The following is a 25,419-nucleotide window of genomic DNA, read 5'->3' as shown; positions in this document are numbered from 1 at the left end:
AAGCACAGCAGGATGATTTCCAGTCTTCCTTGGGCCAAAGAGTTGTTGGGTTTGATTTTTATTTTAAGAAAGGAGTCATTTCCCATTGACCATCCAGTAGGAAACACTAGAAAGAGGCTTGGTTGGCACCGAGGGCCAAAAACTTGTCCTGTTTAAGCTTTTACCTTTTCTATTTGTGCAGAACCCGAGTCAATTTAAATGATATATTTATCTGAAGAAGGGCCCTCGTCCAAATAAATAAAAAAACAACAGAGACTTCAGGCAGAAGTGTCTGATAAGGATGTTATGTGCAGGTTTTTGTGGTAGACAAGCCACACCTGAAGGCTTGAAGTGGTTCAGCAATCTCCTGGCACAGGAGTTGATTCTTTTCTTGCCTCTTTTGTTCGGGTTGGATCAGGTCTTGTTGCAGGTTTTGCTTACTCACACTTGGAGCAAACGGCCCATGAGGTTGGGGGTGCTGAATTCGAGAAAGAGTGAGGTGGAGACAACAAAAGGATGTAGCAAGAGAGCTGAAATGATCCATCCCAAAGTCCAGAGGTGAACAGAGCAAACGAGGCTCCAGGCGCCGCCTGAGAGTGTTTGTAAAGACAACCCTCGTGTTACTGTTGGCCTTCTGGTTTGCAAAATCACAGAATCCCAGAATCAGCTGGGTTGGAAGGGACCTCCGAGATCATCCAGTCCAACCCTTGATCCAACCCCGCCGTGGTTCCCAGCCCATGGCACTGATGCCACATCCAGTCTCTGCTTAAAAACCTCCAGGGATGGAGAATCCACCCCTTCCCTGGGCAGCCCATTCCAATGGCTGAGCACCCTCTCTGGAAATATCCTGTGATGTTTGGGATGCCCCTTCCCTCTTTCTCTGCAGGATTATCTCAGGGATAGATGTCTCAGATCTTAGGATTTGGCTGCTTTATGCACAAGGGTTCTTTGTGCACCAGGCAGGGGCTCCCCAGTCCAACCCAGCACGTTCCAAGCCCGTGTTGGCACGTGCTGTCCTCTTCAACATGAAAGCAAGACCCTTCATTTTAATCATTAGAGAGTGAATCCTGTGCTAATAGCACTTAATTGTTGCACTAGAACCATCTCAGTGAGCTTTGGCAGCCGAAATGAAAACAATTCCAAATCCCATCAAAGGAGTTTCTCCACACACAGCGTGGCCAGGGGTGACACCAGAACATCTCCTGCTGCCACACACGGCCCTGCAAGCCTGCTCTGCCTCAGCCTGTGATCTTGGAAGGTCCAAAAGGAATAAAGCAAACACGGAAAATCTTGCTCCATGCCCCTGGAAAGGCAGCACTGACAGTGTCTGTGCCTGGAGCACACACCTAGATTAATCCTGACTTCCTCGGAGCTTGCCCGCTAGTTTAAATTTGTATGCGACATCAAACATACCTTTTCACATATGTTCTTTCCAGATTTTTTTTAACAGTTACTTAGCAGTTTATAGAAGGAAGTGAATGATCTCATCAAGCTGCTTAGAAATTAAAAAAAAATCTGTGCTTATTAATTATGCAGGATTAGTCTAATTATAATTCAGCAAATTAATTAGCGACAGAAGGTGTTCTGAAACATTGGAGTACATTTGCATGTTAAATGGAGAGGCTAGTCTGTAATATATGTAAATTTATGCATGGCTTCATAGTTTAATTTAAAAATTTGCAGCTGCATATGGTATGGGAGCAGGTGAAAAGTCAGTTTTAGTTTAATGATGCTAACAAACATTGGATGCTGTCCTGTCTCAGGGAAGGAATGCACCCCTATCTGCCAATCCATAAATCTGTCATAGGAATATAACGTTACACCAGTGCTCCCATTCAAGGTCATCTGCGACTAGACCCACAAGTACAATAGGTGCAGATCTAACGACTGAACAGACCTCGGAGCAGGGAGGAGGCAAAACGTGCCCGGCCCGAGTGGCCGGGATGTAAATTCGCCTCTTTAGCAAATGAATGAGCGTGTTTATTCTCCGCAGAAGCGGTTCTGGGCCAGGCAGAGCTCTCTCCTGCAGGAGCAGAGCTTTCAGCTGAGCGATATCCACTCTGGCAGGTGTAAAATAGGTGCCTAACCTTGGATCCTCCTCCCGCGTTCCCACCGGCGCAACTTTGCGATCTCCTGGAAGTTATGAGCGGGTTGTGCATTAAGTGCGGGGTCGGGAGCGTTCCCGGGCCGGCCGCTGCCATCTGGCAGCCACAGTAAAAACCAGCAGAGCCAGCAGAGCAAAGAGGCCAGTGGGGGAATCGGTGCTCACTGCTCAGCCTTGCGTGGCTCCAGGCACCGGGGGGCTGAGAGAGGGTGGAGGGTTCAAAGAGAAAGGAATCGTAGGTTGTTCTGGGCCTGGGAAAAAAAAAAAAGAGTGGGGGTCAGAGTCTGTGCTTATTTAACAACTACCCAAGCCTTTCTGGGATCTGCAGCGTTTGCAAAGTAGGTCTGGAGGTAAATTTGCCCCTGTGTGGAGCTCTGAGGGTGAAGGAAACACGACCTGCTTTAGAGATGAGAACTGTGCACAAGGTGGAAAATGTACAGAATATCAGAATTTATTTATATCAGAATATAAATATCAAGAATGACTGGATTTCCCCAGGACTGCAGGGCATCCTCAGGCCTGTGTTGGTGTGACACAGCCCAGCAGAGAACCCCGTGGGTGCTCCTGAGGCTGGCAGGGGCGTGAGGAAGGAGAATTTGGCCATGGTGAGGCAAGGAGCTTTATGAAATTCTGGTCACTGCTAAAAAGAACCAGCAAAATCCCAACCATGGCCTGGCAGGAACGGGGAGGTGGCTGTTGGCTGGAAAGAGCAGCTCCATCTGTGCCCCTGGATTTCTCCGTGCCTCGACTTCCCCGTCCCTGAGCTGCACAAAAGCCTTTCTTCCCTCCTGCCCTTTGTGTGTCTTTTCTCCAGGAACAATTTCAGGACGTGGCTGTGCAGTGCTGGGCACAGTTGGAGCCCACAGATCCTGTAATAACCCGGGGGATATTATGGGAGCTGCCCTTTCAACAGCCTGTCAGCCCAATCCTCTCCTCCATTCCCTCCCTGCCCAGTGACTTTTGATTATGCTCTGGCATCTGGGCCCGTGCCAAATGGCAGGAATAATAGGGATCTTACAGGGTAAATAAAGCTTTCAGCCATTGTCTTGCAAGTTACTGGAAAGTTTTGGTGTGGGAGGAAGGAGGAAAACCCAAAGGATCAGGGAAACCTCTCGGATTGCAGAGAGTCCTCCAAAGACTTTTTTTGGAGAACAATTGCAATTACAACCACACTGTTAGTGTTGTGTTTCATTTTCAATTCGAACCCATAGAGTTCAATTATTATTTTCATTAGTGGTGTCAGGTTTTCATCAGAGTGCACAAACAAGGAGGTTTTCCTTGGAGATTTTTTTTTTTTCCCTCTCCCTCCCTCTACCAAAATGTGGCCAAATAACTGCATCCAGCACCCAGAAACGACTCTCTGCCTCCCCCAGCCCTTGTTTCTTCGAAATGGGATCACTTTGCAAGACAGAAGAAGCGTTTATTTACCCAAGGAGTGTGAGCTGCATTTGTGGGGGGGTGTGCCCGAGGGGAACACGACCTGCTTTAGAGATGAGAACTGTGCACAAGGTGGAAAATGCACAGAAAATCAGAATTTATTTACATCAGAATATAAACATCAAGTTCCCTGGCGTGTTTGGAGGTTGGGTGACACGTTGCAGGTTTGCATTCAGGTGCTATTAGTTTAAAAATTAAGCTTTTTTTTTTTTTAAATAAAAGAAAAAGGCACTAGATAGAGGGCAGAGAGAAATACGATGTTCCAGGCTGTGGAGAAAGGGGATATTTGAGGTGGAATTGTTCTGTGGTTGAGGCACAAGGCTGGGAGTTGGGCATGAATCGAGCCCAGGCATTGCTGTGGACTCCTGGTGCAATGTTCTTTCTTGATCCATCTGAAATACAGGAAACTTCCTGTAATACATCTGAAATACATCTGAAATACATCTGAAGTACAGGAAACTTCCATCCTGTGCCTTCTTTAATACATTATAAGGAGTGTTACTTACCTGGGTGTGATTAGGAACCTCTTGCTGTGGCAAACAAACCACAACTAGGAGCAGTTTTAAGATGGGTTCTGCCACCCTGTGTATTCTTAAGGTTGATTTTTAAGCTAGTCTAGTCTCTTGGGCTCCCTTAGCTGATTCCCCAACCCTTTTTTTTGGTCCCATTTTCACCTCTATCTCCTGTGTCAGCTGGTCTGAGCTCAGTCTTGCAAGGGGCCAGAGGAAATCACACACTACTGATTGTCTTCTCCCTTCCCACAGTGTTGCTCAGGTGGCATTTCAGAGACCAGGTACAGAAAAAATAATGTTCCCACATCAAAACTGAGGCTTTAAACTGAAAATCTAAATTGGAGTGAGTGACTGCAAGCAGAAGTGTGGAGCTGGAGAACAGTCTAAGCAGGCTGAAGAAGTTACTTTGAATTAAGACAAAAGGATTGAGAAGTGTTTCTGGTTTGTCCCATCAGGAAATGAGGAGGTCGTTGGGAGAAAGAATAACAGGCATAAGGTTATTCTGCCCTTTTTCTGGGGTGTAACTGGAGTCTTTCTATTAAAAAAAAAACAAGTGACAAACGAACACTCAAATCTTCTCCTGGTCTAGGCTTGGGATCTCATCTCATCTCACTCCTGCTCCCTCCTCCTCCTCCACCAGTGAATCTCTGACAAACTCCGAAAAGTCTCTTGACCTACATATGTTGGTTTTCACGTTTGTTAAACTGGGTTCACACTTTATGCACAGGAGTTTTGTGAAGATTAATTAGCTGCTGTTTGTGGAGTATCATATAAATACTCTGGCTTATTGTAATAACCTCACTCATTTCTCACACAGTATAAGGTGTATGTTCATTTAAAGTGCCTCTGTGCAATCCCTGATCCCACACTGACTATAACTGCTGGAAAAAGAGTGGGAAATTTTCTCATCAGCTCCCTAATAACACACACTGACATAATAGACCAAAATTACTCCAGAGATAAATATTCAGATTATAAAGAAGTCTTCTGCTGTGATAGTCATTAAAATCAGGATGATGGTATCAAATAAATGCAATTAATTGATTTGGAACAGCGACCTTCAAATCTGACCTAGTCCCTTTGAAAGGAAGAAATCTGAAGTAAAGCTTCAAAACACTTTGTCATGTTGGGGCACTGGGTAGAGTTACTTGTCACACTTATCTCAGAGTTTGCACTGCCAAGACACACATGGGTGAGCTGAGGGGAGGATGGGACACCCTGATCCAGAATTTCCCTGCTCTGATGGTGCTGGAGTCAGGCCCTCACTGGAATAATAATAGTTTTGCAGTTCATAGTATATTTAAACTTGATATTTTTTAACTGGGGCACAGATACTCATAACAACTTCTGTTTCTTTCTTTGCTCCCTTTGTGACTTTTTCGAGCTATTTAAGCAGAATGGCACCATGTCTTTATGTTTTCATTAGATTTTGGCATCATAGGATTTGCTGATAAACATAATCACAATTATTTAGACGAGAGGCACGTTCTCCTGCCAAAAAACCACTGAGGCCACAAAACCAAATTCCACAGCAACCCAAACAAGCCAGAATTATCTCAGTGTTTGCTTTACAAGGGGTGTTTTGGAAGTGCATCCAGAGGCTGTTCACAAGATACAACCAGTGTTGTACCTCTTGATTTTAAGAAGGCACAGAGGGTGGATGGGAAGATTAGGGAAGATGCAGAACCAGGAGTCAGGAGGGATGGGATGGGATGGGATGGGATGGGATGGGATGGGATGGGATGGGGTGGGATGGGATGGGATGGGGTGGGATGGGATGGGGTGGGATGGGATGGGATGGGATGGGATGGGGTGGGATGGGATGGGATGGGATGGGATGGGATGGGATGGGATGGGATCCGGATGGGATGGGATGGGGAGCAGTTCCCTCCCAGTTTCCAGGCCCTGGGATCTTGGCCTGTGCACTGGGGGGTGGCAGCACCTCTGCAGAGGGGTTTTCTGAGGCAGAATTCATGGAAGTTTGAGTCCCCCAGACTGGCACTGTGAGAACACAAAGCACATTCCCTGTTCCTGAGGGCCCCTGTGGTGACACTCGCCCGTCCCAGCTCTTGGGGCAGGGTGTTAAAACATTATTAATGGGGGTTTTTTTAAAATTTCACCTTCTGTTGCATGTGGGGCTGCTGTTTAAGCCACCAGGAAGCTTTTTCTGACTCCAGTGGGATTTGCTTCAGGTCAGTTTGATTCTTCTCAGTCACCTGAGGTGGATAAACACCCTCAGAGGTGTGGGACAGATGTTGTAGTTGCCTCAGGTAGGGGTAGAACCTGAAAATCTGGGCACACACAGGGACTGGGGGGCAACAGCTGCTTGATTGATGCAAAACTTGACTTAGTCTCCATCACCCTTTCTCCCTGTCTGTGAACAGCTCTGGTTTGGATGGAACCAGCATTCCCAACCTGCTTCCCCCCCCCCAGGTCAGACAGGATTGCTCATGGCACTGCTAAAAACCAGCTGAGGTAACACAGCTGCCTTTGTCCTGAAGTGAAAAAGGGGCACTTCAATGATTCATCAGCTCGGGGGTGACTCCCAGCAGGAGGAGCAGCAACTTTTAAAACAGCTCCCTCTAAACCCTAACAGAGGGAGGCAGATTTAAGGTGGCATTTTGGAGGTGCAAAGGCATCAATCTGTGCCCAGTGAGGTCGAGTGTGTGAGAGACAACAGGAAAAGAAAAAGTCCATAGTTATATCTTCATTAATTTTATGTTTCTGCATTAAGTCAAGCAGGTTTTCTATGGCAATGCCAGAGTTTTTAGGGGTAGTTGATCAAAAGTGTTTGTTTTCCCCCAGCACCCTGAAATGCTGATCTGTGAGAGGAAGAACCACACTCCCCCTGCTTGGCTGGAGTCAGAGTTACCTGCTAAACTCAGACCTAAAGCTGGCCTTAGCAAGACCAAAAGCTGGCTAAGAGACATGACAATGAGATAATTTTTTATAATTCCTTTTTTTCCCAATAATTTTTTGGAGATATATATATATATATATATATAGGTTAAAGCCAAAAACTGGCTAAAGGTTCTAATTTAAAAAAATTAATAAAGCCTTTCTGCAATTCTCCTGTTACCCCTAAATCAGCTTCATTTAGTGCTAAACCTTCCCTCCTCTTTGCTCCCCCAAGTCATTTTTATTCTAATGCTGCAATAAATATTAATGCCTTTCCCAGATGCAACCACTTAAAAAATATATATATGTATATATATATATAACAACCTACCAAATTCTTCATGCAGATGCCCAGTTGCAGCTAAAATGTGACTGGAGGAACCCTGAGAGGAGAAAAAGAGAGATGTGGTTGAACTGGAGAAAAGATAAAAATTCTTGTGCGTGCACCTAAATGAAATTCAACCTGAATTTGGGGGTGGTGGGAGGGAAAACCATCACAGTGCAGCATATTCAGCGAGCTCTGAAGAAACTACAAATGTCTTGGCAATAAATCTGAATTCTGCCACGATGTTTAAGTGCTAAGGTCAAAGCCAGCACTTTCAGAGGGGAGATGAGGCGATTTTCTGGGGTCCTAAAAGGGCAAAATTTTCAGCAGTTGAGCTGCTCAGCGGTGCCAGAAAGTTATCCCAGGTGGGATAAACCACAACAGATCCCCAGATTGCTGCTGGATAAATCTCCTGGTTCAGGAGCCCAGAGCTCCGTGGGTTTGGATGTGTCTGGGGCAGAGCAGTCAGTGATGCAGCAGCACAGGGAGAGTTTTCTTTTCTGTGTGTTTTTAAGGGACAACACACCCCCTTGGTCTGAATCAGCCCAGATTTAATTCGAAATCCACCTTTAATTTTCACACACCTTGTTAGTTTATGCTTGATGAGGATCTAAACCTTAATTTTCTAGAGGCATTTAGCAGAAAAATATCATTTTAGTTCACTGTGCTGCAGAGTTTGCTCGTGGATGCTGTTAAATGTACATTTAGAATTTTGCTTCTCTGTACCTGCCTTTGAGGGGTTACATTTAGATTTTTTTCCCCCCTGTACCTGCATTTTAGGGGTTACATTTAGAGCTTTTCCCCTCTGTATTTGCCCTTTAGGGGTTTGTGTCACACACAGCCCTGCAGGATCTTTGCTCTTCCCAAACTCAGCCGTGAGTTCTCTCCCAGACACTTTTCTTTGCTCGTTTTCCTCGTTTTTAGTTCTTTATCTGATCGTTTTCCTCCTCTCAAGGAACGGGATGCAAAGCATTCACAAAAAAAAAAAAAAAAAAATTAAAAAAGGAAAGGGGCCATTTTCCTGATTAATTTGTTTTATTTTTTTTTCCCCTGGAAGCAACAACTTGTGGATTTTTGTTTGCAGTTTTCCTGCAGGATAATCGGCTCGTTGATTTTCGTGTCAAAGTCCCCTCGTTGTCTTAGTTTGGTTCCACTTTGCAGTTTTCCCTTCTACAGGAACGTCTCAGGGCCACCTTTATCTACCCGCAAACAATTTTTTGGACCTCTGTGAGAAGAGGGGGAGATAAAAAAGGAGTGTTTGTGAGCAACATTTCTGCCTCAAACCCTCCCGCGAACGTCAGAGGATTTTTGCTTGGGAAAACATTCTCCTGGATAAAATCTCACGCCATGAAAAGAGGTCCCAAATCATTCAAATAAAAAAGGGGTCACAGGTTTCAGCACGAGGAGTCAGTAGGACTTATTTGAGGGAATGTATTCACCCGGTGCTGCTCCCGAGGAAGGAAGTTCTGGAGGATTTTTAGGTCGGAATCCAGGGAGGTGCCCGGGATCTGTCGGCAGGATTGACCCCCTGAGAGCTGAGCACTGACTCCTCTTTCCTGCTCAACCTGCTCAGGTGAAGGGAGATCCCAGCAGGACCCCCTGGAAAAACCCCAAGAGCTCTTTAAATGGGGAATGAGAAGGAAAAACGGAGAAAACAGCAGCCTGCAAAATGCACTCGCAGAGAAAAGAAACACTCTTTCAACATCTCATACATTTAAGGGGGGGGAAAAAAGGGGAGATTTTAATTTAAAAATTAAAATCCCCACTCGCTCTCGGGGTGGATTTTGGGGCAGTTATTTTATAGGAGGTTTCCTGGGTGTTTTTTTGCAGGTTTAGTGTTGGTGGGGTTTCCAAAGGGTTTTGTTTGTTCCAGCAACACCCAAACGGGTCCAACCCTCAGCCCTTACTCTGCATTTTGGGGCAGAAGGAGCAGGAACACCCCGGGCCAAGGGGGGCCCTAAACAAGGCAGAGCCTTTTTTCTGCCTCATTGTCTCGTGGCAGGACTGCTTTGGGGGGTGTTGTTGGTAAACCCAGGAAATATCCATCTTTCTCCTTTAAAGTTCTAATTCAAGGCATGAATGTGTGAGTTCTGAAGGGACTTAGGGACTGCGGTAAAAAATCGTTGTCATAGTAACAGGAAGGGAAATAGGCCTGGCTCACCTGGGACTTTAACTTACTGCAAAAGCTGATTTTTTTTTTTTTTTTTTAAGGAAAGCACTCGGCAAGAGAAATAAATAAATAACTTGTTCTTTGTATTCCAAATCAATTCTTCGACTATTTATTTTTTTCTTATATCCGAGGTTGTTTTGTTTTTTTTTTCCCCCTTCTAAAGCCATCTTTGATTTATTTTTGTAATTGAGATTGTTGTGGTTCAACGTATTTTGTCCTATAAATAGAAAGGAAAAGAATCACAGGGAATATTTTCATTTGTGACAGAGGATGCCGAAAAATTTCTTGCTCGTGTCTGAATTTTGAAGACGGGCTCGTTTTGCTTTCAATCCAAAAAATGTGGATTTTTGTGGAGTTTCTTTCTTTATGAAGTTCACAAATTTAATCAGATTAATCAAATAAAGGGATGAGTCCTCCCCTCCCTGGATTTGACATAAAATTCGGTGGAAAAGCTCACAGAAAAATCGCTGCTTAATATTTCCAAACTCTCAAACCTGTTATGTACGGTGTTGGGTAAGTCACCCAAGAGTGCTGAAGGTTCAGCTTGATGAGCTGAACTCTCCAGAGTATTAAAACACACTAAAAAAAAAAGAGGGTGTGACAGGGCAAAAATAATTGGCAGCAGAAGTTTGTCCAGTGTTAATGGGTTTATCTGCTCGGACAGCGTGAGCTGTCATGTAGCACTTGGGCTTGTGTTTTCCTTGTCCTCCCTCTAAATCTTGGTGAGATTATAATCTGGATATTTTACTGCTTCTCTGCTTCAGCCACTGGAATCTTCACCACAAAAAAATATCAGCTGAGGGAACCTCCTCAGATTCCTCTCTTGGTTCTGGTTTGAAACCCCCCGAAGTGGTTTCCAGGCTTATCTGCTGCAGGGTTGCCCTGTTGGGTTTTGTCATTCCCACAATACCATTATCCTTCGGTATTGTTTCATGGAAAATCCCTCCAGACAGCAAAAGAAAGACCTTGTATGCGAGGGAGAGATAAAGGAAGGGACTAAAACTGTGTGGTCAAACCCAGAGTGGGTTTCAGGCACCTCGGTTGCACTTTACCTGATTTTTATTTTTTTTTTTAAACTTCTCTCTGTTAAGATTTGGCTTTGTTTGTTTGGTTTCTCTTTTGACATCCTATAAGATACCCCATCATGTAAATGTAAATCCCTGGCATATGTACTTTAACACAGGATACAACAGCACCTTTTCCTGTGGGTAACAGAAGTGATGTGGTTCTTTGTCTTTCCAGATTCTTCTTAAAATTTTTTCTCAAGTGCAATCAGAACTGCTTGAAAACAGCAGGAAACCCAAGAGACATGAGACGGTTCCAGGTAAGTCTTATAAGGCTCAGCATTAACCTGTCTGCTCCTTTTCCTCTCTTCCTTTCCCCCCTCCTCTGCTCATAATAAATACGATGACAGCCCATGAGAACCCAGAGCAGGCAGTGCTCAAGTTTTTCTCCATTTGTTGTGTTTAAACCTTTCCACCACCCCCCCTTTTTTTTTTTTTTAATTATTTTTTTTTATTCCCCCCTCTTTTTCCCCTCCGAATCCCCCAGGGGGAGTGATGTGCTGTACCAACCAGCAGTGGATATTTGATTTGACACCCTCGGGCAAAGCTCTCTCGCATCCAGCTGCCCACAGCAGGGATCGTGTTTGTGATACTTAGAAGCCTCAGAATTTTTCAAAGTAACTCTCTACGTGCTACTCCTCGTTTCCCTCCGCTCCTTACCTCTTTCCACCCTTTTTTTTTTTTTTTTTTCAGCCTGTTAACACTCTCATACCCTCCTTTTTGGCTTCTTTAAAAAAAAAAAACAACAACCAACCAAACACCCAAGGAGCCAAAATAGCGATGGTCACTTTAAGATCTCACACAGCAAAGCAACAAGCCCCGCGGGACGATGACCCAGCTGCTTTGCAGTGAAATCTGCCACTGGTTTCATCATCCCCGTGGCTGATGGATTGTGAATTCCAGCTCATAAAAACGCAGGAGGAGGTGAAGTGTGGCCGTGGCGGGGAGGGAGAGGCACACGCGGGCTCCCGGCCCTCTCAGCTTTCAGAAATAAAGTCTTTCACCTGTAGCTTAGCCCTTATGAAAATGGAAAGGGAACGGGGCAGCCTTTTCCTCCCTGGATGTGCTGGCAGGTGGGAAGGGACGTGGCTGAGGAAAGTGGTGCTGGAATGATCTGCAGTGAGAGGAGAGTGAGGGACCACAGGGATGCAAACCCGGTGCTTGGACCGTGCCCCAAATTTACTGTGTGACCTTTACTGAGCCATTTCCCCTTTCATTTCGTATATATTATACAAATATATATACATTTAGTATATAGATTTAGTATATATTTAACAAATATATATACATTTAGTATATATTTTTAGTATATATTATACAAATATATATACATTTAGTATATATATTTAGTATATATTTAACAAATATATACACATTTAGTATATATTTTTAGTATATATTATACAAATATATATACATTTAGTATGCATATTTAGTATATATTATACAATTAGTACATATATTTAGTATATATCATACAAACATAATATTCATTGCTCACCTTGGTAAAACTTTGTGGTCAAATCCAGGAGACCATTTGAAAATCCACGTGTCCTTTGTCATCCAGAGCCTTCAAAAGCCACCGATGGAAAGCAGGGCTACCCTTGTTCTCATCATTATTGTGTCTTCCCTGGGTCACATCCCTGCTACAAATTGGATTTTATCTCGTTGAGGGATGGGTGGTTTTCTTGTAGACCCACAGGGCTTGACAAGGGAAGGTGACATCTGTAGGTCTGGCAATTCATGTTTCATTGCTTCATGTTTCGTGCTCACTTGCATCAGCTTCCTCGTTTATTAAATGATTATTAAAGTTCCACAGGAGTTGACAGAGTTGCTTAAAACTTTCCACCAAAACATGTTTTCACAGACAAATGATTTTTATATTTTATTTTTAACTTTTGCTGGTGATGAAAAATTCGCAGGAGGTAAGTTTTTATTGAAGAAAAAAAGGTTCAAATTTAAGAGGAATCCTGCAAAACAAAAGCTAAAAAAAATTAAAGAAATGTAGGCAAAAAAATAAATAAAAAAGAGTTATTAATTTTTTTTATTATTATTTGGAGCAGGAAGGAATTTAAAGAAAAAATCCTGACCAACTTAATTTTTTTCACTTGTAGTTTAAAGGGGCTGCAGTGACTTCTTCATTCTGTGTTTTTTAGAGATGATAAGACAGGAGGGAAAAAAAGAGGTGCTCATTGTTAGGAAATTTAGACTGATTTTTTTATTTCGAGTGGCAGTTTCCAGAAAGAAAAAAAAACACCAATTAGTTTTCATCTGCCAAGAACGAAAAAAAAAAAAAAAAAAAAAAAATCTGGAGAGCAAAGGAAAACCCATTTTACAGCATGTAAACAGATCTTGTTGGCTCTTGGAGCTGATTGTGGAATGGAATGAAACCTAAATACAGGCTCTTTTTTGGGGGGTTTTGTTGTGAGTTTGTAAAAAAGTCGTGCTCCTGATCAGCACCTGGGGACTGGAGGCACTGCCACGTTACACAGAATGTTGGTTGTCACAGCCAAAATAGAAATTCTGGGTCCCAACACACCTGGCCACTGGAGCAGTTCAGCTCTGATTTCAAGCTCGTGCTGGCTCTTCCCAAAAAACCCCTCGGTTGAAATCCCAGATTTCCGTCAGGTGCTGAACTGCGGGAGTTTGGATCCCATTTTTCGGGGCGGGAATCCGAAACATCAGCCCTGTTCTCTGGGTCACCTCTGGGCCTCCACACCCAAATGCAGATGGAGCAGAGCCCCGACAGCCTCAGATTTCCAGGGAAACACGACAGGGAGGCTGAAGTGAGTCCTGCAGCCCCACCTGGATGGGGCTGGAATTCCGTGGAATTCCTCCATTCCTTGGCACACCCGCCTGGCATCGCCTGCATGGGAGAAAGTGTGGCCTTGCTTTTGATCTCTGGACCAAAAGCAGCACTTTAGGAGAGGAAAAGGAGCTGGGACAGGCTCTTCCTCTGGCTTCTCTGCCTTGGCACAAGCCAAGGTGGGAAAAGCTGAGCCAAGTGAACCTCCGTGGTTCCGTTTTTCAGGGATAACTTCAGCTCCTCCCACACTCCCAACCTCCAGGAGTTCGTCCCCTCGGAGTTTCGGCGTGAGAATTTCAGCTCAGACCCCCAGATTAACCCAGATCAGCCAAAACCACGGAGTTTAATTTACTTTCTATCAAACCCAAAAATGTCGATGGGACTTTTTTGGGATCGCAAAAAATGAACACTCTGAGCCAAACTGCAGAATTCCTGAGGTTTTGATTCCTCATTCAGGCCCGTCCAAAGCTGGACACGGGGCTCCACGAGCTTTGTTCTGGGCTGCAGAGGTCAGTGAGGATAAAAAAAGACACAGAAAAGCGGCTTGATTGCTAAAATTTGACACTTTGGGACTAGCAGAGCTCCGTGTTCCAAGGGAAATCAGCCGTGATGAACAGGAAAGACAATAAGCAAAGACAGCTTGTTTTCTGTCTGCCTCCTTGTTTCTAAGGATAGAAGGATGACTTCCCTGGATACAACCAAAGTTAAGAGTGTTCTTGAATGCTCCAGTGTCTTCTGCACCCTTCTCTTTTTTTTTTTTCTTTTTAATTGATTTTTTTTTTAATTTGTTGCGTTTTAAGATTTTAAATTTTGGCAAAGCCTTTTTTTTTTTGCCTGCCTGTTATCAACCCCCAAAGTCAGAAGTGGAAAAAAAAAAAAAAAAAAAAAAAGATTCTTTTAAAGGATTAAGGGTCTGTTTGCACACCAATTTTCATTTTAATCGTCAAGATTTACATCAGGCAAAGTCATTAATGTGCAGAATTGTTTATTAGGTTTGAAAGGAGAGTTGTTCCCTGACCAGCACAGGAACTTGTGAGAGAGAAAAATCAAGGTGAAAAAGCACAGGGCAGTAGGTGCTTGATTTGTGTTATGATTTCATTCCTTATGTTTCAGTCTCGGGCCATATCTAAAACCTCCACTGATTTTTTTTGGTAATAAATTAGTTGTACAGCTGTTATCATTAAGGCCCCCCTTTTCCAGGCTTTTCCAGGCACTTCACTTGCCTTCTGCAAACAGATTTTTGCAGTGATGCTCAGCTGGGGATGTTTTAATTCCTACCTGTGTTCTTCTGCACAACCAAATATTTTCATTTTCAATGGAGTAGAGCTCGTCAGATCTCCAGGAGACACCAAGATATTCTTTTTTTAATTATTTTAATGGTTATTAAACAAAACAGAAGAGATAATCCTCACTTCAAATTTAAATTACTACTCAAACCTGGAGCTGAAAAGGTCTCACCAAAACCCTTTTATTTTTTTTTTTTTGCTCTTTGGAGCTTGAATGAAAGCCCAAAACTCGGGCTTTGTTGTCGAGACCCAAATATGAATAAGAGACATGGAAATAAGTGCTGTACAATGCATCCTATTGAGTTCTTCCAGCATGGAAGAATGGTTACTCATGGCTGGAAAAGTGTCAAGTTAATGCTTCTGATTAGAGATGGGTGTGAAGCTGCACAGTTTGGGCTTGGTTTGGCTCATCCCCAATTTTCCAAGGCCCTGGGATCCGGTCTCGGAGCCCGGCCCAAGCCTCCCTTGTAGATACATGACAAGATCTCCAGGTTTCATGGCACAGTTGCAATACATTCAGCTGAATTAAATGTTAGATTTCACTTCTGTCACAGCCATTTATAAAAAAAAAAAAAAAAAAAGAAAAGAAAAAAGGGGAGTGGGGAGAAAAAGGGGAGGAAAGGTTACATTAACACTGCATTGCAAATTTAATCCAGCTCCAGATGCCTGAAGAGGTGGGGGGGGGTTTTTTTAGTATAATTCTTTAGTTTGGAGAGCAACACCAGCTGCTTTGTGATCAGGTTAACTCCTCGAAATTTGCTTTGATATTAAGTAGAGCTTCAAAGATACAAGGAAAATCTCTTACCTTTCTTTTTGTGTGTGGTTTTTTTTTTTTTTAACCAAATACAAATATTTTTCTGCTGTTGAAAAACACGTTTTACCTCAGAAGTGAAGGAATGTGTGATCATTATTTTAGTGGGTTTTTTCCTCCTGTAGCAACATAATTTTATTGTGAATCACTTGCTGCTTCAATGCCAGTGGGTAAAGAAGGGAAAGGGAATCTTTCTAGAACTATTTCCAGGGTTATTTTCATGGCATGGCTGCCCAAACCCCACAGAGATCGAGTAATATGAACATATTGTGAATTCAGCTGGAGTAAATATTATTATTTATCAATTAGAATATTTTCAAGTGAAACCTTTTAGTGGAAAAAGGGGACAAAAGGCATCCTAAAATCACCTTTTCAAACACAGTGCTGACTGTTTGAGTTCAGCTACTCTGCAAGTGTGAATTTACACAGGGAAATGCACTCTGTGCTGTATTCTCAGGGAAGGAGTCTCCCTGGAATGGAATTTAAAAAAAAAAAAAAAGAAATATTAAAATTGATGCCCCCATTTAATGAGGATTTCTCCTGGAGAACTTGATTGGAGCCCAATGACACTTAATGGTAACGTGTGATGGGGGCCAATAATTCTGGGGGATTAAGATGAGGCACTTCAGCTAAAATGCTTCAGCTGAGACCTGCTGATCACCCCCCCCACCCCTGCTGAGTGGGAATTCTGCTTCCTCCAGTAACCCTGGGATTAAACAGCTCCTGGCAGAACGTCGGTGCTAACACTGGTCAGCTCTGAACCAACACGCTTTTGTAGGAACAAAAAGAGAAAGGTCAGTAATTGCCCTCTGTTTTCAGCAGAAAACATGACATGGAATGTTTCCTGGCAGGTACAGCCCCCCCTCTGGATGCTCCAGGGGGGAAGAGAAAGGAAAAATAACAAGGTGTGTCCCTGGGGAGGTTTCCTTCCTGACCTCCGAGCGCTCGGCTCAGTTCATCATCGGGCACGTGAGCAAAGCTGGCTGGGGCTGGGAATTCACCCAGCTCTGCTCTGCCACAAAGCACCGAGGGCTCTGTGTCATCCAGGGGGGTGGAAGATGATTAAGAGGGGTGGGGTGAGACCGGGAGAAAGGAATGTGGGCTGGGAGAACCAAAAAGGGGCAGCGGGAATAAAACAGAACCGGCCCGAATCAAAATCCCTTTCGGACTGGTGGGGAAGGAATGTGTCAGAGACCCAGATTTGGGCATGGATAGGGATCACTGAGCTGTTAGAGGTGAATACTGCATGGACTGATCATCGTGGGAGACTAATTTCCCAGGTATAGATCCCAAAATACACACAGCTGGTATCAGCAGGGCCTGGGCTGGGGGGCAAATTTCTTCATCAGGTGGTGACTGACCCAAGAGAAGGTGCTGTTATTTTAGATTCTGTATGAGGAAGGGAAGGACTGACTCAACTGCGAGAGAAAAAGCACTCAAGGAGCTAAATTTGCTCAGATCTGCAGCCCAAATAGCCACTGGGACAGTGAGTTCCCAGAGCTGTGCCTCATCCACTAAAAACAAACCAGAGAGGAGATCCACTGTGTCCCATCCTGCCAGGAGAAAGGAGGGTGCATCTGTACCATTGTACCCCACTGATTCCCTGTTGGATCCAATATCCTGGTGTAACCATAGTAAAAGAGAATGAAAGTGCCATTGGAGCAGCTGCAGGAATGGTCCTTGAGGTGAGAGGGGCTGGACAAGAGCTGGGCTCCAGTGACATGCACTGAGAAGGGCTGGAGCTGCTGTCTGAAAAGATCCTCAGGTAGGTCAGGATGGGAAAGAGGAATTTTGAAGCTGCTGTTAAATATAAAGTGACTAGGAAGGAATTTAGGCTGTAAACCAGAAATGCCCCAACCCCCAGGAAAAGGAGGCTTTAAAACAAGAGGAGTGTCAGAGGCAAAAGCTCCAAATGGTGGAGAATGACTTTCTAAAAGCAGCTCCGTGGTTTGGGTGTCTGTGACAGCAGGAGACAAGGTGGCAGTGACCCAGGATCTGTCTCCTAACCCTGTGTCCCAGAAACTTTGGAGACCCCAGCCTGCAATGAAGGCCACGTGCACACTTTGTCCTGTGGGCAGCAGGCTCAGGGGTCTCAGGGAGGATTTCCCAAAGAATTCAATGGAAGTTTGGAGCAGAGAGAGGCTCTGCTGGCATTTTCCACGTTGTTTATCTTACTCCTAATCCAACTATGAAGCAAACACATCATATCCAGTCTCTACTCCTGAATTACTCCCTCAACCAAAAAGCCTGTTGACATCAATGGCAGCCCTGTCCAAGTGCAGGCAGCAGGATGAGGCCTGACATCTTTCCTTCCACTCAGCTGGAAAATAATAATAATAATGATGATCATTTTTTTAATCCTCATAGTAGTTTTTTTGATTTTTTTTGTTTTGTTTTGTTTTGTTTTGTTTTTTAAAGTTAAAATAACATGGTGCTGCGACTGGAGAGTTACAAGGGAAAGTGCATCAGGAATGTAATATTGTTTCCAGATGTACAATGTCATAAAGAATTTTTTCCACACTTGGAATGGTAACAGGAATTTTTTGAGAGAGATCATTTACACAGTGATGAGATATGTTACATGTAAGTCAATGCCTGTATGCCTGGAATGTTTGCACCATATGTCTAAATAGGTGTCTGTGAGTGATACAGCTTTAAAATACACGGGGAGTTGTATTTATTTGCATCTCTGGGCTCGGAAGAGGAGCACCCATTAGAATATGGAAATACTGGGACAGTGTGTAGGTGGGGGAGGGAAATTTGCAGTGTCCAGGTGAAGGTTTGCAGAGAAATCCAACCCCCTGAGCTGTGCAGGGAGGTGAAGGAGGGGCAGTGCAGCTCAGAGAGCCCCAGTTTAACGTGCTAAAGGTGTTTTGTCTGCGTGTCACGGGGGGTGAACCCTCCTCGGGGGTTCTGAGCAGGGGGTGCCCCACCCAAATCCACCTGGGAGACACAATAATGGGCAGATCCAGCACAGGCATTTCTCCAGGACCACTGGGGGATCGTTGCTTGGGGTCTGTGGCTGCTGAGAGCAAGACCCTGCAGGTTGGCAGAGAGGACTTGAGGGCTGCTGAGAACACACGTGGAGCCCTGGAAGTGCCTCTGTGCTCCTGGAGATGGGATCTGTGTTTGGAAGGACGCAGGAACAGCACATTGCCCTCTCTGCTCCTTGCTTGGTTGTCCTCTGAAACTCCAGCAGAGCTGTTTGACCCAGGTGGCACAAAATCTTCAGTCTTTGTGCTGTTTGTGTCCAAATTTGGCTGCAGTGACCAGAATCCATGGCCCACCTGACGTGTTTTGTTGTTCTCAGATCATTCCCTTAGGGTTAACTTTTCCATTAACCACTGATTTTAGAGGAAAAGACCCTCAACTGAACAGGCAAAGGCGCCAAATTTTCATACACGAGCAGTGGTGCCACCAGACCAGGAAAAGAAAAACCCACCAAAGCTGTTTGCCAGCGATTTGCTGCGGACAAAAGTGAGAATTTAAGTCTCTAGGGAAGTTTGCACATCACCTTTCATCGGCACTAAACACAGGGACCTTAAAACAAGGGGCTTGGACTGTTTTACGACGTTGGGAGAACAAGTGTTATTGATAAATACGTGTTCAGAAGGGTTTTGGCAAAAATGCACAGAAATGGTTAACAAGGTAATGGTAAGAAACGTTGACCTTGATTTGTTTAGCTAAGATGTAAAGATTTTTGAAGGTCAAAGGTGTTCTTGTGTAGTGTTTTGGAGTCTAACTGTGTCTGACCCTCTAACATTAAGCTGCTGTGGCCTGCAGTTTTGAAGAGTGAAGCAAACCAGGGGGAAAGAGGGAAGGGGGAGAGAACAGGAAATGGAGTGAGGTGTTTCAGGAAGTTGTCAGGAGTTGACTGATTGATTCCAGATGGAAGGGGTCACCCTTCATGACCCAGGAAATACTCACTGGGGGAAAGCAGTTGGCTTGTGAGAGGGAAGGGCCTGGGAGTTAGAGACCATAGTGGAATGCACATTCCTCTTCCTTTTATCCATAAAACATTGTTTTTTAATCTTCAGTATGAAACTATTGTGTCGTGATCTCCACCAGGCAAGAGGGAATGGCTGGAGCAAAGTGAAGAAGTTCAGCCCTTCTTGTGTCCACAATCTCACAGCTCTCACTCCCCACCACTGGTGATGAGTTGGGTAGAGGTGTTGTGGCCATGACAAAGGGCTCTGCTGGATTTCAGCAGGACCTTGGAGAGGACTGCAAAGAAGAGCCAGAACTTTGGGTTCAGATCTGAACTTTGCACTCATCCTGTCCCTGTGATGTTCCAAGTGGCTCTGAGCCTCCTGTGAGGAGTGGGAGAGGTGAATCCAAATGGAGCCACACGTGGACAGAGGTCTGGAAGTGCATCTTCCATTCCTGCTGCCTCGGGGACTGGAGGATGCTCAGCACTTGTCTTCTGGACTGCTCAGGCTCTGGGGATCTCTACATCTCTTACCAAAATGTGGGTCTTGTGTTTTGCACAACATTTACACCCAAGTGATTATTCAGACACCGATCTCTGCTCCCTGTGAGCAGGGACAGGACCCTGGAACGGCTGGAGCTCTGTCAGGGCTGGTTTAGGAGGGACAGTAGGGAAAGTTTCTTCCCCCAGAGGGTGGTTGGGCACTGAACAGGATCCCCAGGGTTTGGTCAAGGCTACCAGAGCTCCAGGAGTGTTTGGACAACACTCTGAGGGACTGGGTGGGATTGTTGGGGTGTCTGTGCAGGGCCAGCAGTGGGATGGATGATCCTTGGGGGTCCCTCCCAGCTCAGGATGTTCTATAATTCTATTCTATATGTGTACACTCAGGGTCTGCCTATATTCTCAGTCTCTCATCCTGAGAGCGTGTGGGTGTGTATTCATCACACAAAACCTCGTGTGGGTGAGTTCAGACCCCTGTATATTACACAGGGCAACTGTATAGATGTGATCACTTTTTATTTACATTTGGTTACAATTTAAACACTTGTCGTAAATATTTCAGACACTGGAATAATTCAGGGCTATTCCCTTGTTGCCACAGCGCTGGCCAGTGAGAGATTAAAATTTATTTCCATTGTTTAAGGGAAAATAATGAAGTGCATCTGAGTGGGCTCAGCGATGTCATGCGGGAAACGTTCCCTTTGGACAGAGACACACTCCACCCTAATGTGCAATGAGGAAATCAGTTGGCACACAAAAGCAACACATTTTGTGACAAGAATGCTTGAGAAGTATAAGAGTACAGCATGACAAGAGCCTTTTGGAATGAATTAAAGTTGTCTCGAGAAAGAAAGTGTTCTTCAAGCTCTCACAATCCCGGGGAGGGCAAGGTTTCTCCTCTGTGTGCTGAATAGAGTTTTATCAGCAACTGGAGCCTGACGTTCTCTTACCTGCACTATGACAGCTGTCTCTGAAAATCCATGAACTCATCCAGGGTTTGATTTTCCATAGCTCTGACTTTCTCTAGGTGTGTAGTGGCACAAGCTGATTTACACCATTAAACTGATTTACACCAACTGATGGTCCAAACTTGAATGTTTCAATAAGATACATCTTCTTTCAGGAGCTAAACCAGGGTTTGTTCATATTTCCTAAAAGTTTGTGGTTTAAGGGTGCACTGTATATTTCTGGATTGATGGGGATTTAGAGCTTTGGATATTGTAAAAACTAAAGTGGGCTTAATTAGCACATACAGTTACTTCCTCTAAGAATTCAAACGCTGCTGGAGCTCAGTGGTGGGGGCTGAGGCTTAAAAACTGCTGCTTGAGTCGGAGTCCTCGGGCTCAGATGATTTTCAGGAGGCACTGATATGTCAGCAGCAGGTTTTAGTTGGTTTTCATGGAGCTGCAGGCAGTGGAGCCTGGTCTCCAGGCAGATGCAGGTCCATTTGCATGAGTGTGCCAGAAGCAGATGGCTGGGAGCCTGCAGGAGGATCCCAGGGCACATTGCTGGGCTGCTCTGAGCCTGCCCCGTGCCTGGTGTACACAGCCCTCTCTGCCATCAGCAATGCCACAATGCACCTCAGCAACTGAATTTAGGGCCATCTGCAGTGGCTGGTTCATTATACAGCCAGGCCTTTATATGGCCCTCAGGATGCTGTGTTAAATGGAACTAATGCCCAGAATGAAGGCTGAAAATATTTCCTCCCCTTCCTGCCAGGGAGTAAAACCCTGCAGGACGTGGTGCTGTTTTCCAAACGGAGCGGGGCTTTGGCTAAACTGAATAATTAACGCTTAAGAAGGCAAATCTCGAAGCAAATTGTTTACCTACCTCCTTTTCCTTCCCTTTCTCAACATCCAGGTTGTGCTATCGACAACAGTGAACGTTGATGGGCACGTGCTGGCAGTGTCTGACAACATGTTTGTTCACAACAACTCCAAGCACGGACGGAGAGCGAGGAGACTTGACCCCTCAGAAGGTGGGATATTTGTCTGAAGAGCAGAGCACGAATGAATGCAAAAACATCTCCCCCATTCTTCAGCTTCTATTTGTTTTGAGGAGGGAAGGGGAGCCAAGGGGGAACTGCAGACCCTCAGGGGGTTTAGGGAAGGAAGAGGCAGGAAAACAGTGTCTGTGCATGCAAAATATGCTCCTCTTCACATCTAAGAGACTGGCTCCCCCTCCCCCTCCAATTTATTAATTAGTATGTACTGCAAAGATGAAAAACACAGAAAACACCATCGAAATTTCAGCCTTCTCATTCAGCTGGGATAGATTTGATTTCAGGCAAATTAGGCAACATGACATCTTAGTTAAACAGAGCCGCTGCAGCGCAAGATGTGTATGAAAAAGTGTCACTGGTTCCCTTAAACAAACTCTGCACGGAGCAGAACGATGCACAGAGGGAGCTGACACTAATTGATGGGAGTTTGTTTGGCTAAGCCAGGCTCATGGCCTGCTGCAGGATGGGTTGGGGACTGTATTAAAGCAATTGCAAACCCTCGTATCTGCTAAGCCTCAAAAAAAAAAAAAATGCCCCTCCTTGTCCCTCTCCCTCTCCCTGTACGTTCATTCCTGACACATTCCACCTCCCTCACGCTCCAAATTACTGGAAAATGCTATCTTGTGTCTGCTTCTCCCTCCCCTGCAGCCAGGGAAAGTGAGAAGAGCTGGTGATGTTAGTAGAAAAGACAAGCAAGGATATTATTTCATTATAATGTTTTGCTGCCCCACTTCTTAACTGTGCCCTGTATCAACCTAAAAGAAGAATTAATGAACTGGAAGAAAATGATTGAATCAGTAAAGAATTCAGAGTGGTGTTAATTCTCCCCCAGCGGGCAGTGAAATGGTAGAAGGAAAATCCCAGGATTCCTAGCCTAGGAAGCCATCCAGTTTTTCCTTGACTGATTGGATGTGATTGACTGGCTGTTCAAAGGAGTCTCATGTTTTTGGAGCACTGCCAAAGTTCCCCTCCACCTCTGACCCTGTCAACATTGGGAATGGAGTGATGGATTGACTTTGGTTATGGCCTGGAAACCATATTGGGTTCCTGATGGGATGTATAGTCCAGAGGCCTTGAACATATGGAAGAGAGAAGGGAAAAAAAATCTACTCCATAAAATCAAGAAAATGATTAGACATTGTCTCCTGATAGGAATTGGAGGAGACATTTGATATTCCCATATCTTTTTTCACCCATTGATAAATTTAACAAATCTGACTCTGCCTTTTTTATTTTTTCCACAGGGTTTGTTTTTGTGGGATCACATGTTAATGAGTGGGTGCTGGGTTGGGTTGTTTTTTTTTTTTCTTAAACAGCCTCTGCACAATCATTTAAGCATTTCATTTTTACACTCACTACAGTTGGCCTATTAGGCTTTAATGACACCATGTTAAGTGCCAGTAATAAATAGGCAAGTAATTAACACTTGCAAGGCAGAAAACACGCTTTTATTCATTCATTTATTTATTTATTATTTATTTGCTGGGGTTCGTGGAAGGGTGAAGCAGCCTCCGTGGGTGAATGGTTGGAGAGGACTTGTCCTAGGCCTTTGCCAGCTCTGGGAATTCAGAAATTCCCAGGTGTGGACGGGTGAAGCTGCTCCTGAGGCTCACAGGATTTCACCGTTCCGCTCCGAGGATTTACACCCAGTGTTCCAAACAGCTGTTGGGGGAAAAGAAAAAAAAACCAAAAAAAACCCCAAAAAGCCCTCCTAACGTGATGCTCTGCTGTCCTCTGTGCTCTGTTCAGCCACCCCCTGCATCAAAGCCATCAGCCCCAGCGAAGGGTGGACCACGGGCGGGGCCATGGTCATCATCATCGGGGACAACTTCTTCGATGGGCTGCAGGTCGTCTTTGGGACCATGCTGGTGTGGAGTGAGGTGGGTAGGAAAAGCCCTTCCCCGGGGAGGACCAGTGGTGATCCCTGTTCCAGGAGTGGGGGGGTGGAAAGCAGGCCGTGCTAACCCGTGTGGGGGAATTCAGGGAATGTGTTTTCCTTGCTGTGGGATCTTATTGGAGCCAGAATGGGACTGAACAATTCTGGGCATCTGGAGACAGGTAAAGGGAGAGAAATAAAGAAAGAATTCCCTCTGGGTCCAGGATAAGCCAGCATTTAACCAATGGGCTGAACAGTACAAGTTTCCTGATGAGATTTCATCCTAAAATGTGTCTTCTTCTCCTGAAGGCAAGGAAGTGGAGCAGATGTGTCACTTTGTGTCTCCTGCACAGGAATAAAGACTTTTAACAAAGGCCTGGGATGGTAGAACAAGGGGTAATGGTTTTGAAATGAAAGAGGGATATAAGGAAGGCATTTTTTTAGGATGAGGGTGGGGAGGCCCTGGCCCAGGTTGCCCAGAGAAACTGTGGCTGCCCCTGGATCCCTGGAAGTGTCCAAGGCCAGGTTGGAGCAACCTGGTTTAGTGGAAGGTGTCCCTGCCCGTGGCAGGGGGTGGCACTGGGTGGTCTTGAAAGGTCATTTCCAACCCAAACCTTTTTATTACTCTGATATTATTCTGTCATTTACTCACAAAGTAAAGGGGTGACACAGACACCTGACTGTGCCTCTCCTGGTACCATTCCAGCTCATCACCCCTCACGCCATCCGAGTCCAGACGCCTCCCCGGCACATTCCCGGCGTGGTCGAAGTGACATTATCCTACAAATCCAAACAGTTCTGCAAAGGTGCACCAGGCAGGTTTATTTACACAGGTAGGTGACTGATTTTGGCTGGGGGGGCCGGAGCTCCCAGCTTTTTATTTTGGTGACTGGTGTGGACAACTCTCAGCCTGGTTTGTGTGCTTATTTTTATTTGTCCTCTTGCTCTTTGGAGGCCACTCGGGCAGTTTGGATGTGATTTTTCCAGATTAAAGCTCATGTTGCCAAAATGTGGGTCTGCCTATCGGATATTGAGTGTGCAGGAACATGGTAAAATTGCTCCACGTTCTGGAAGCTGTTTTATCCAGAACAGTATTTATTTTACATTCCCCTCTGCCTGGGGAGAGCCTTTCATTTTTAGGATAATCCCAGGGGACCAGGAGAAGCATCTTGTACCAAGAGAAGCCAAAAGAGCTGAAAACAAATCTGGGGTTTTCTAATTCTTAGGTGGATTGTCAACTTATTTAGAGAACATGATATATGGACGTGAAAGGAGAAATCAGGTGGCACCAGGGTGACCAGAAGTGACAGTGATGACATGCAATGTATGCACTAAAGTTCCTGAAATTATAAACCATGGCTGGAGAATGTTGAGGTCTAAAGGATGGATTTATCTCTGAGTTGAAGGACTCTCAAATGGTATTCAGAATTCCCAAAAATGGAAGGATTTATCTGATTTTATGTAAACCTCTTGCTACCCACGATCCTCATGAAATACACTTTGGGTATTACAAGTATCCATTTTTAAATCATAATTTAACACAAAAATGATAATGAAGGTCCAAGACATTTTTAATTAAAAATTTGAAGGTAAAAACTTTGCCACCTGTTGAATGAATTAGTTAGAATTTTCCCAAAAGTGGAAAAATTTGAATGGAAATCCGGCAGCTCAGGACTTTTAGAAAGAGTCAATGATATGTGAAGATCCTGGTAGTGTTTTA

At 44.6% G+C, this 25,419-nt stretch overlaps 1 protein-coding gene across 1 annotated transcript in view; it reads left to right on the top strand.

Moving 5' to 3' along the window:
• The window catches only part of EBF2 (EBF transcription factor 2), a 123,706-nt gene that overhangs the window by 86,704 nt on the left and 11,583 nt on the right, over positions 1 to 25,419 (top strand). The window contains exons 7-10 of the mRNA XM_039386643.1: positions 10,668 to 10,749; positions 21,682 to 21,799; positions 23,573 to 23,703; positions 24,406 to 24,532. Of these exons, the coding sequence (XP_039242577.1) occupies positions 10,668 to 10,749; positions 21,682 to 21,799; positions 23,573 to 23,703; positions 24,406 to 24,532 (458 nt within the window). The remainder of the gene's footprint in view (positions 1 to 10,667; positions 10,750 to 21,681; positions 21,800 to 23,572; positions 23,704 to 24,405; positions 24,533 to 25,419) is intronic.

Source organism: Pipra filicauda, unplaced genomic scaffold, assembly GCF_003945595.2.
Source record: "Pipra filicauda isolate LSUMZ 115617 unplaced genomic scaffold, ASM394559v2 scaffold498_size1627759_pilon, whole genome shotgun sequence".
NCBI classification, from domain to species: domain Eukaryota; kingdom Metazoa; phylum Chordata; class Aves; order Passeriformes; family Pipridae; genus Pipra; species Pipra filicauda.
This window is presented reverse-complemented; position numbering and strand designations above follow the sequence as displayed.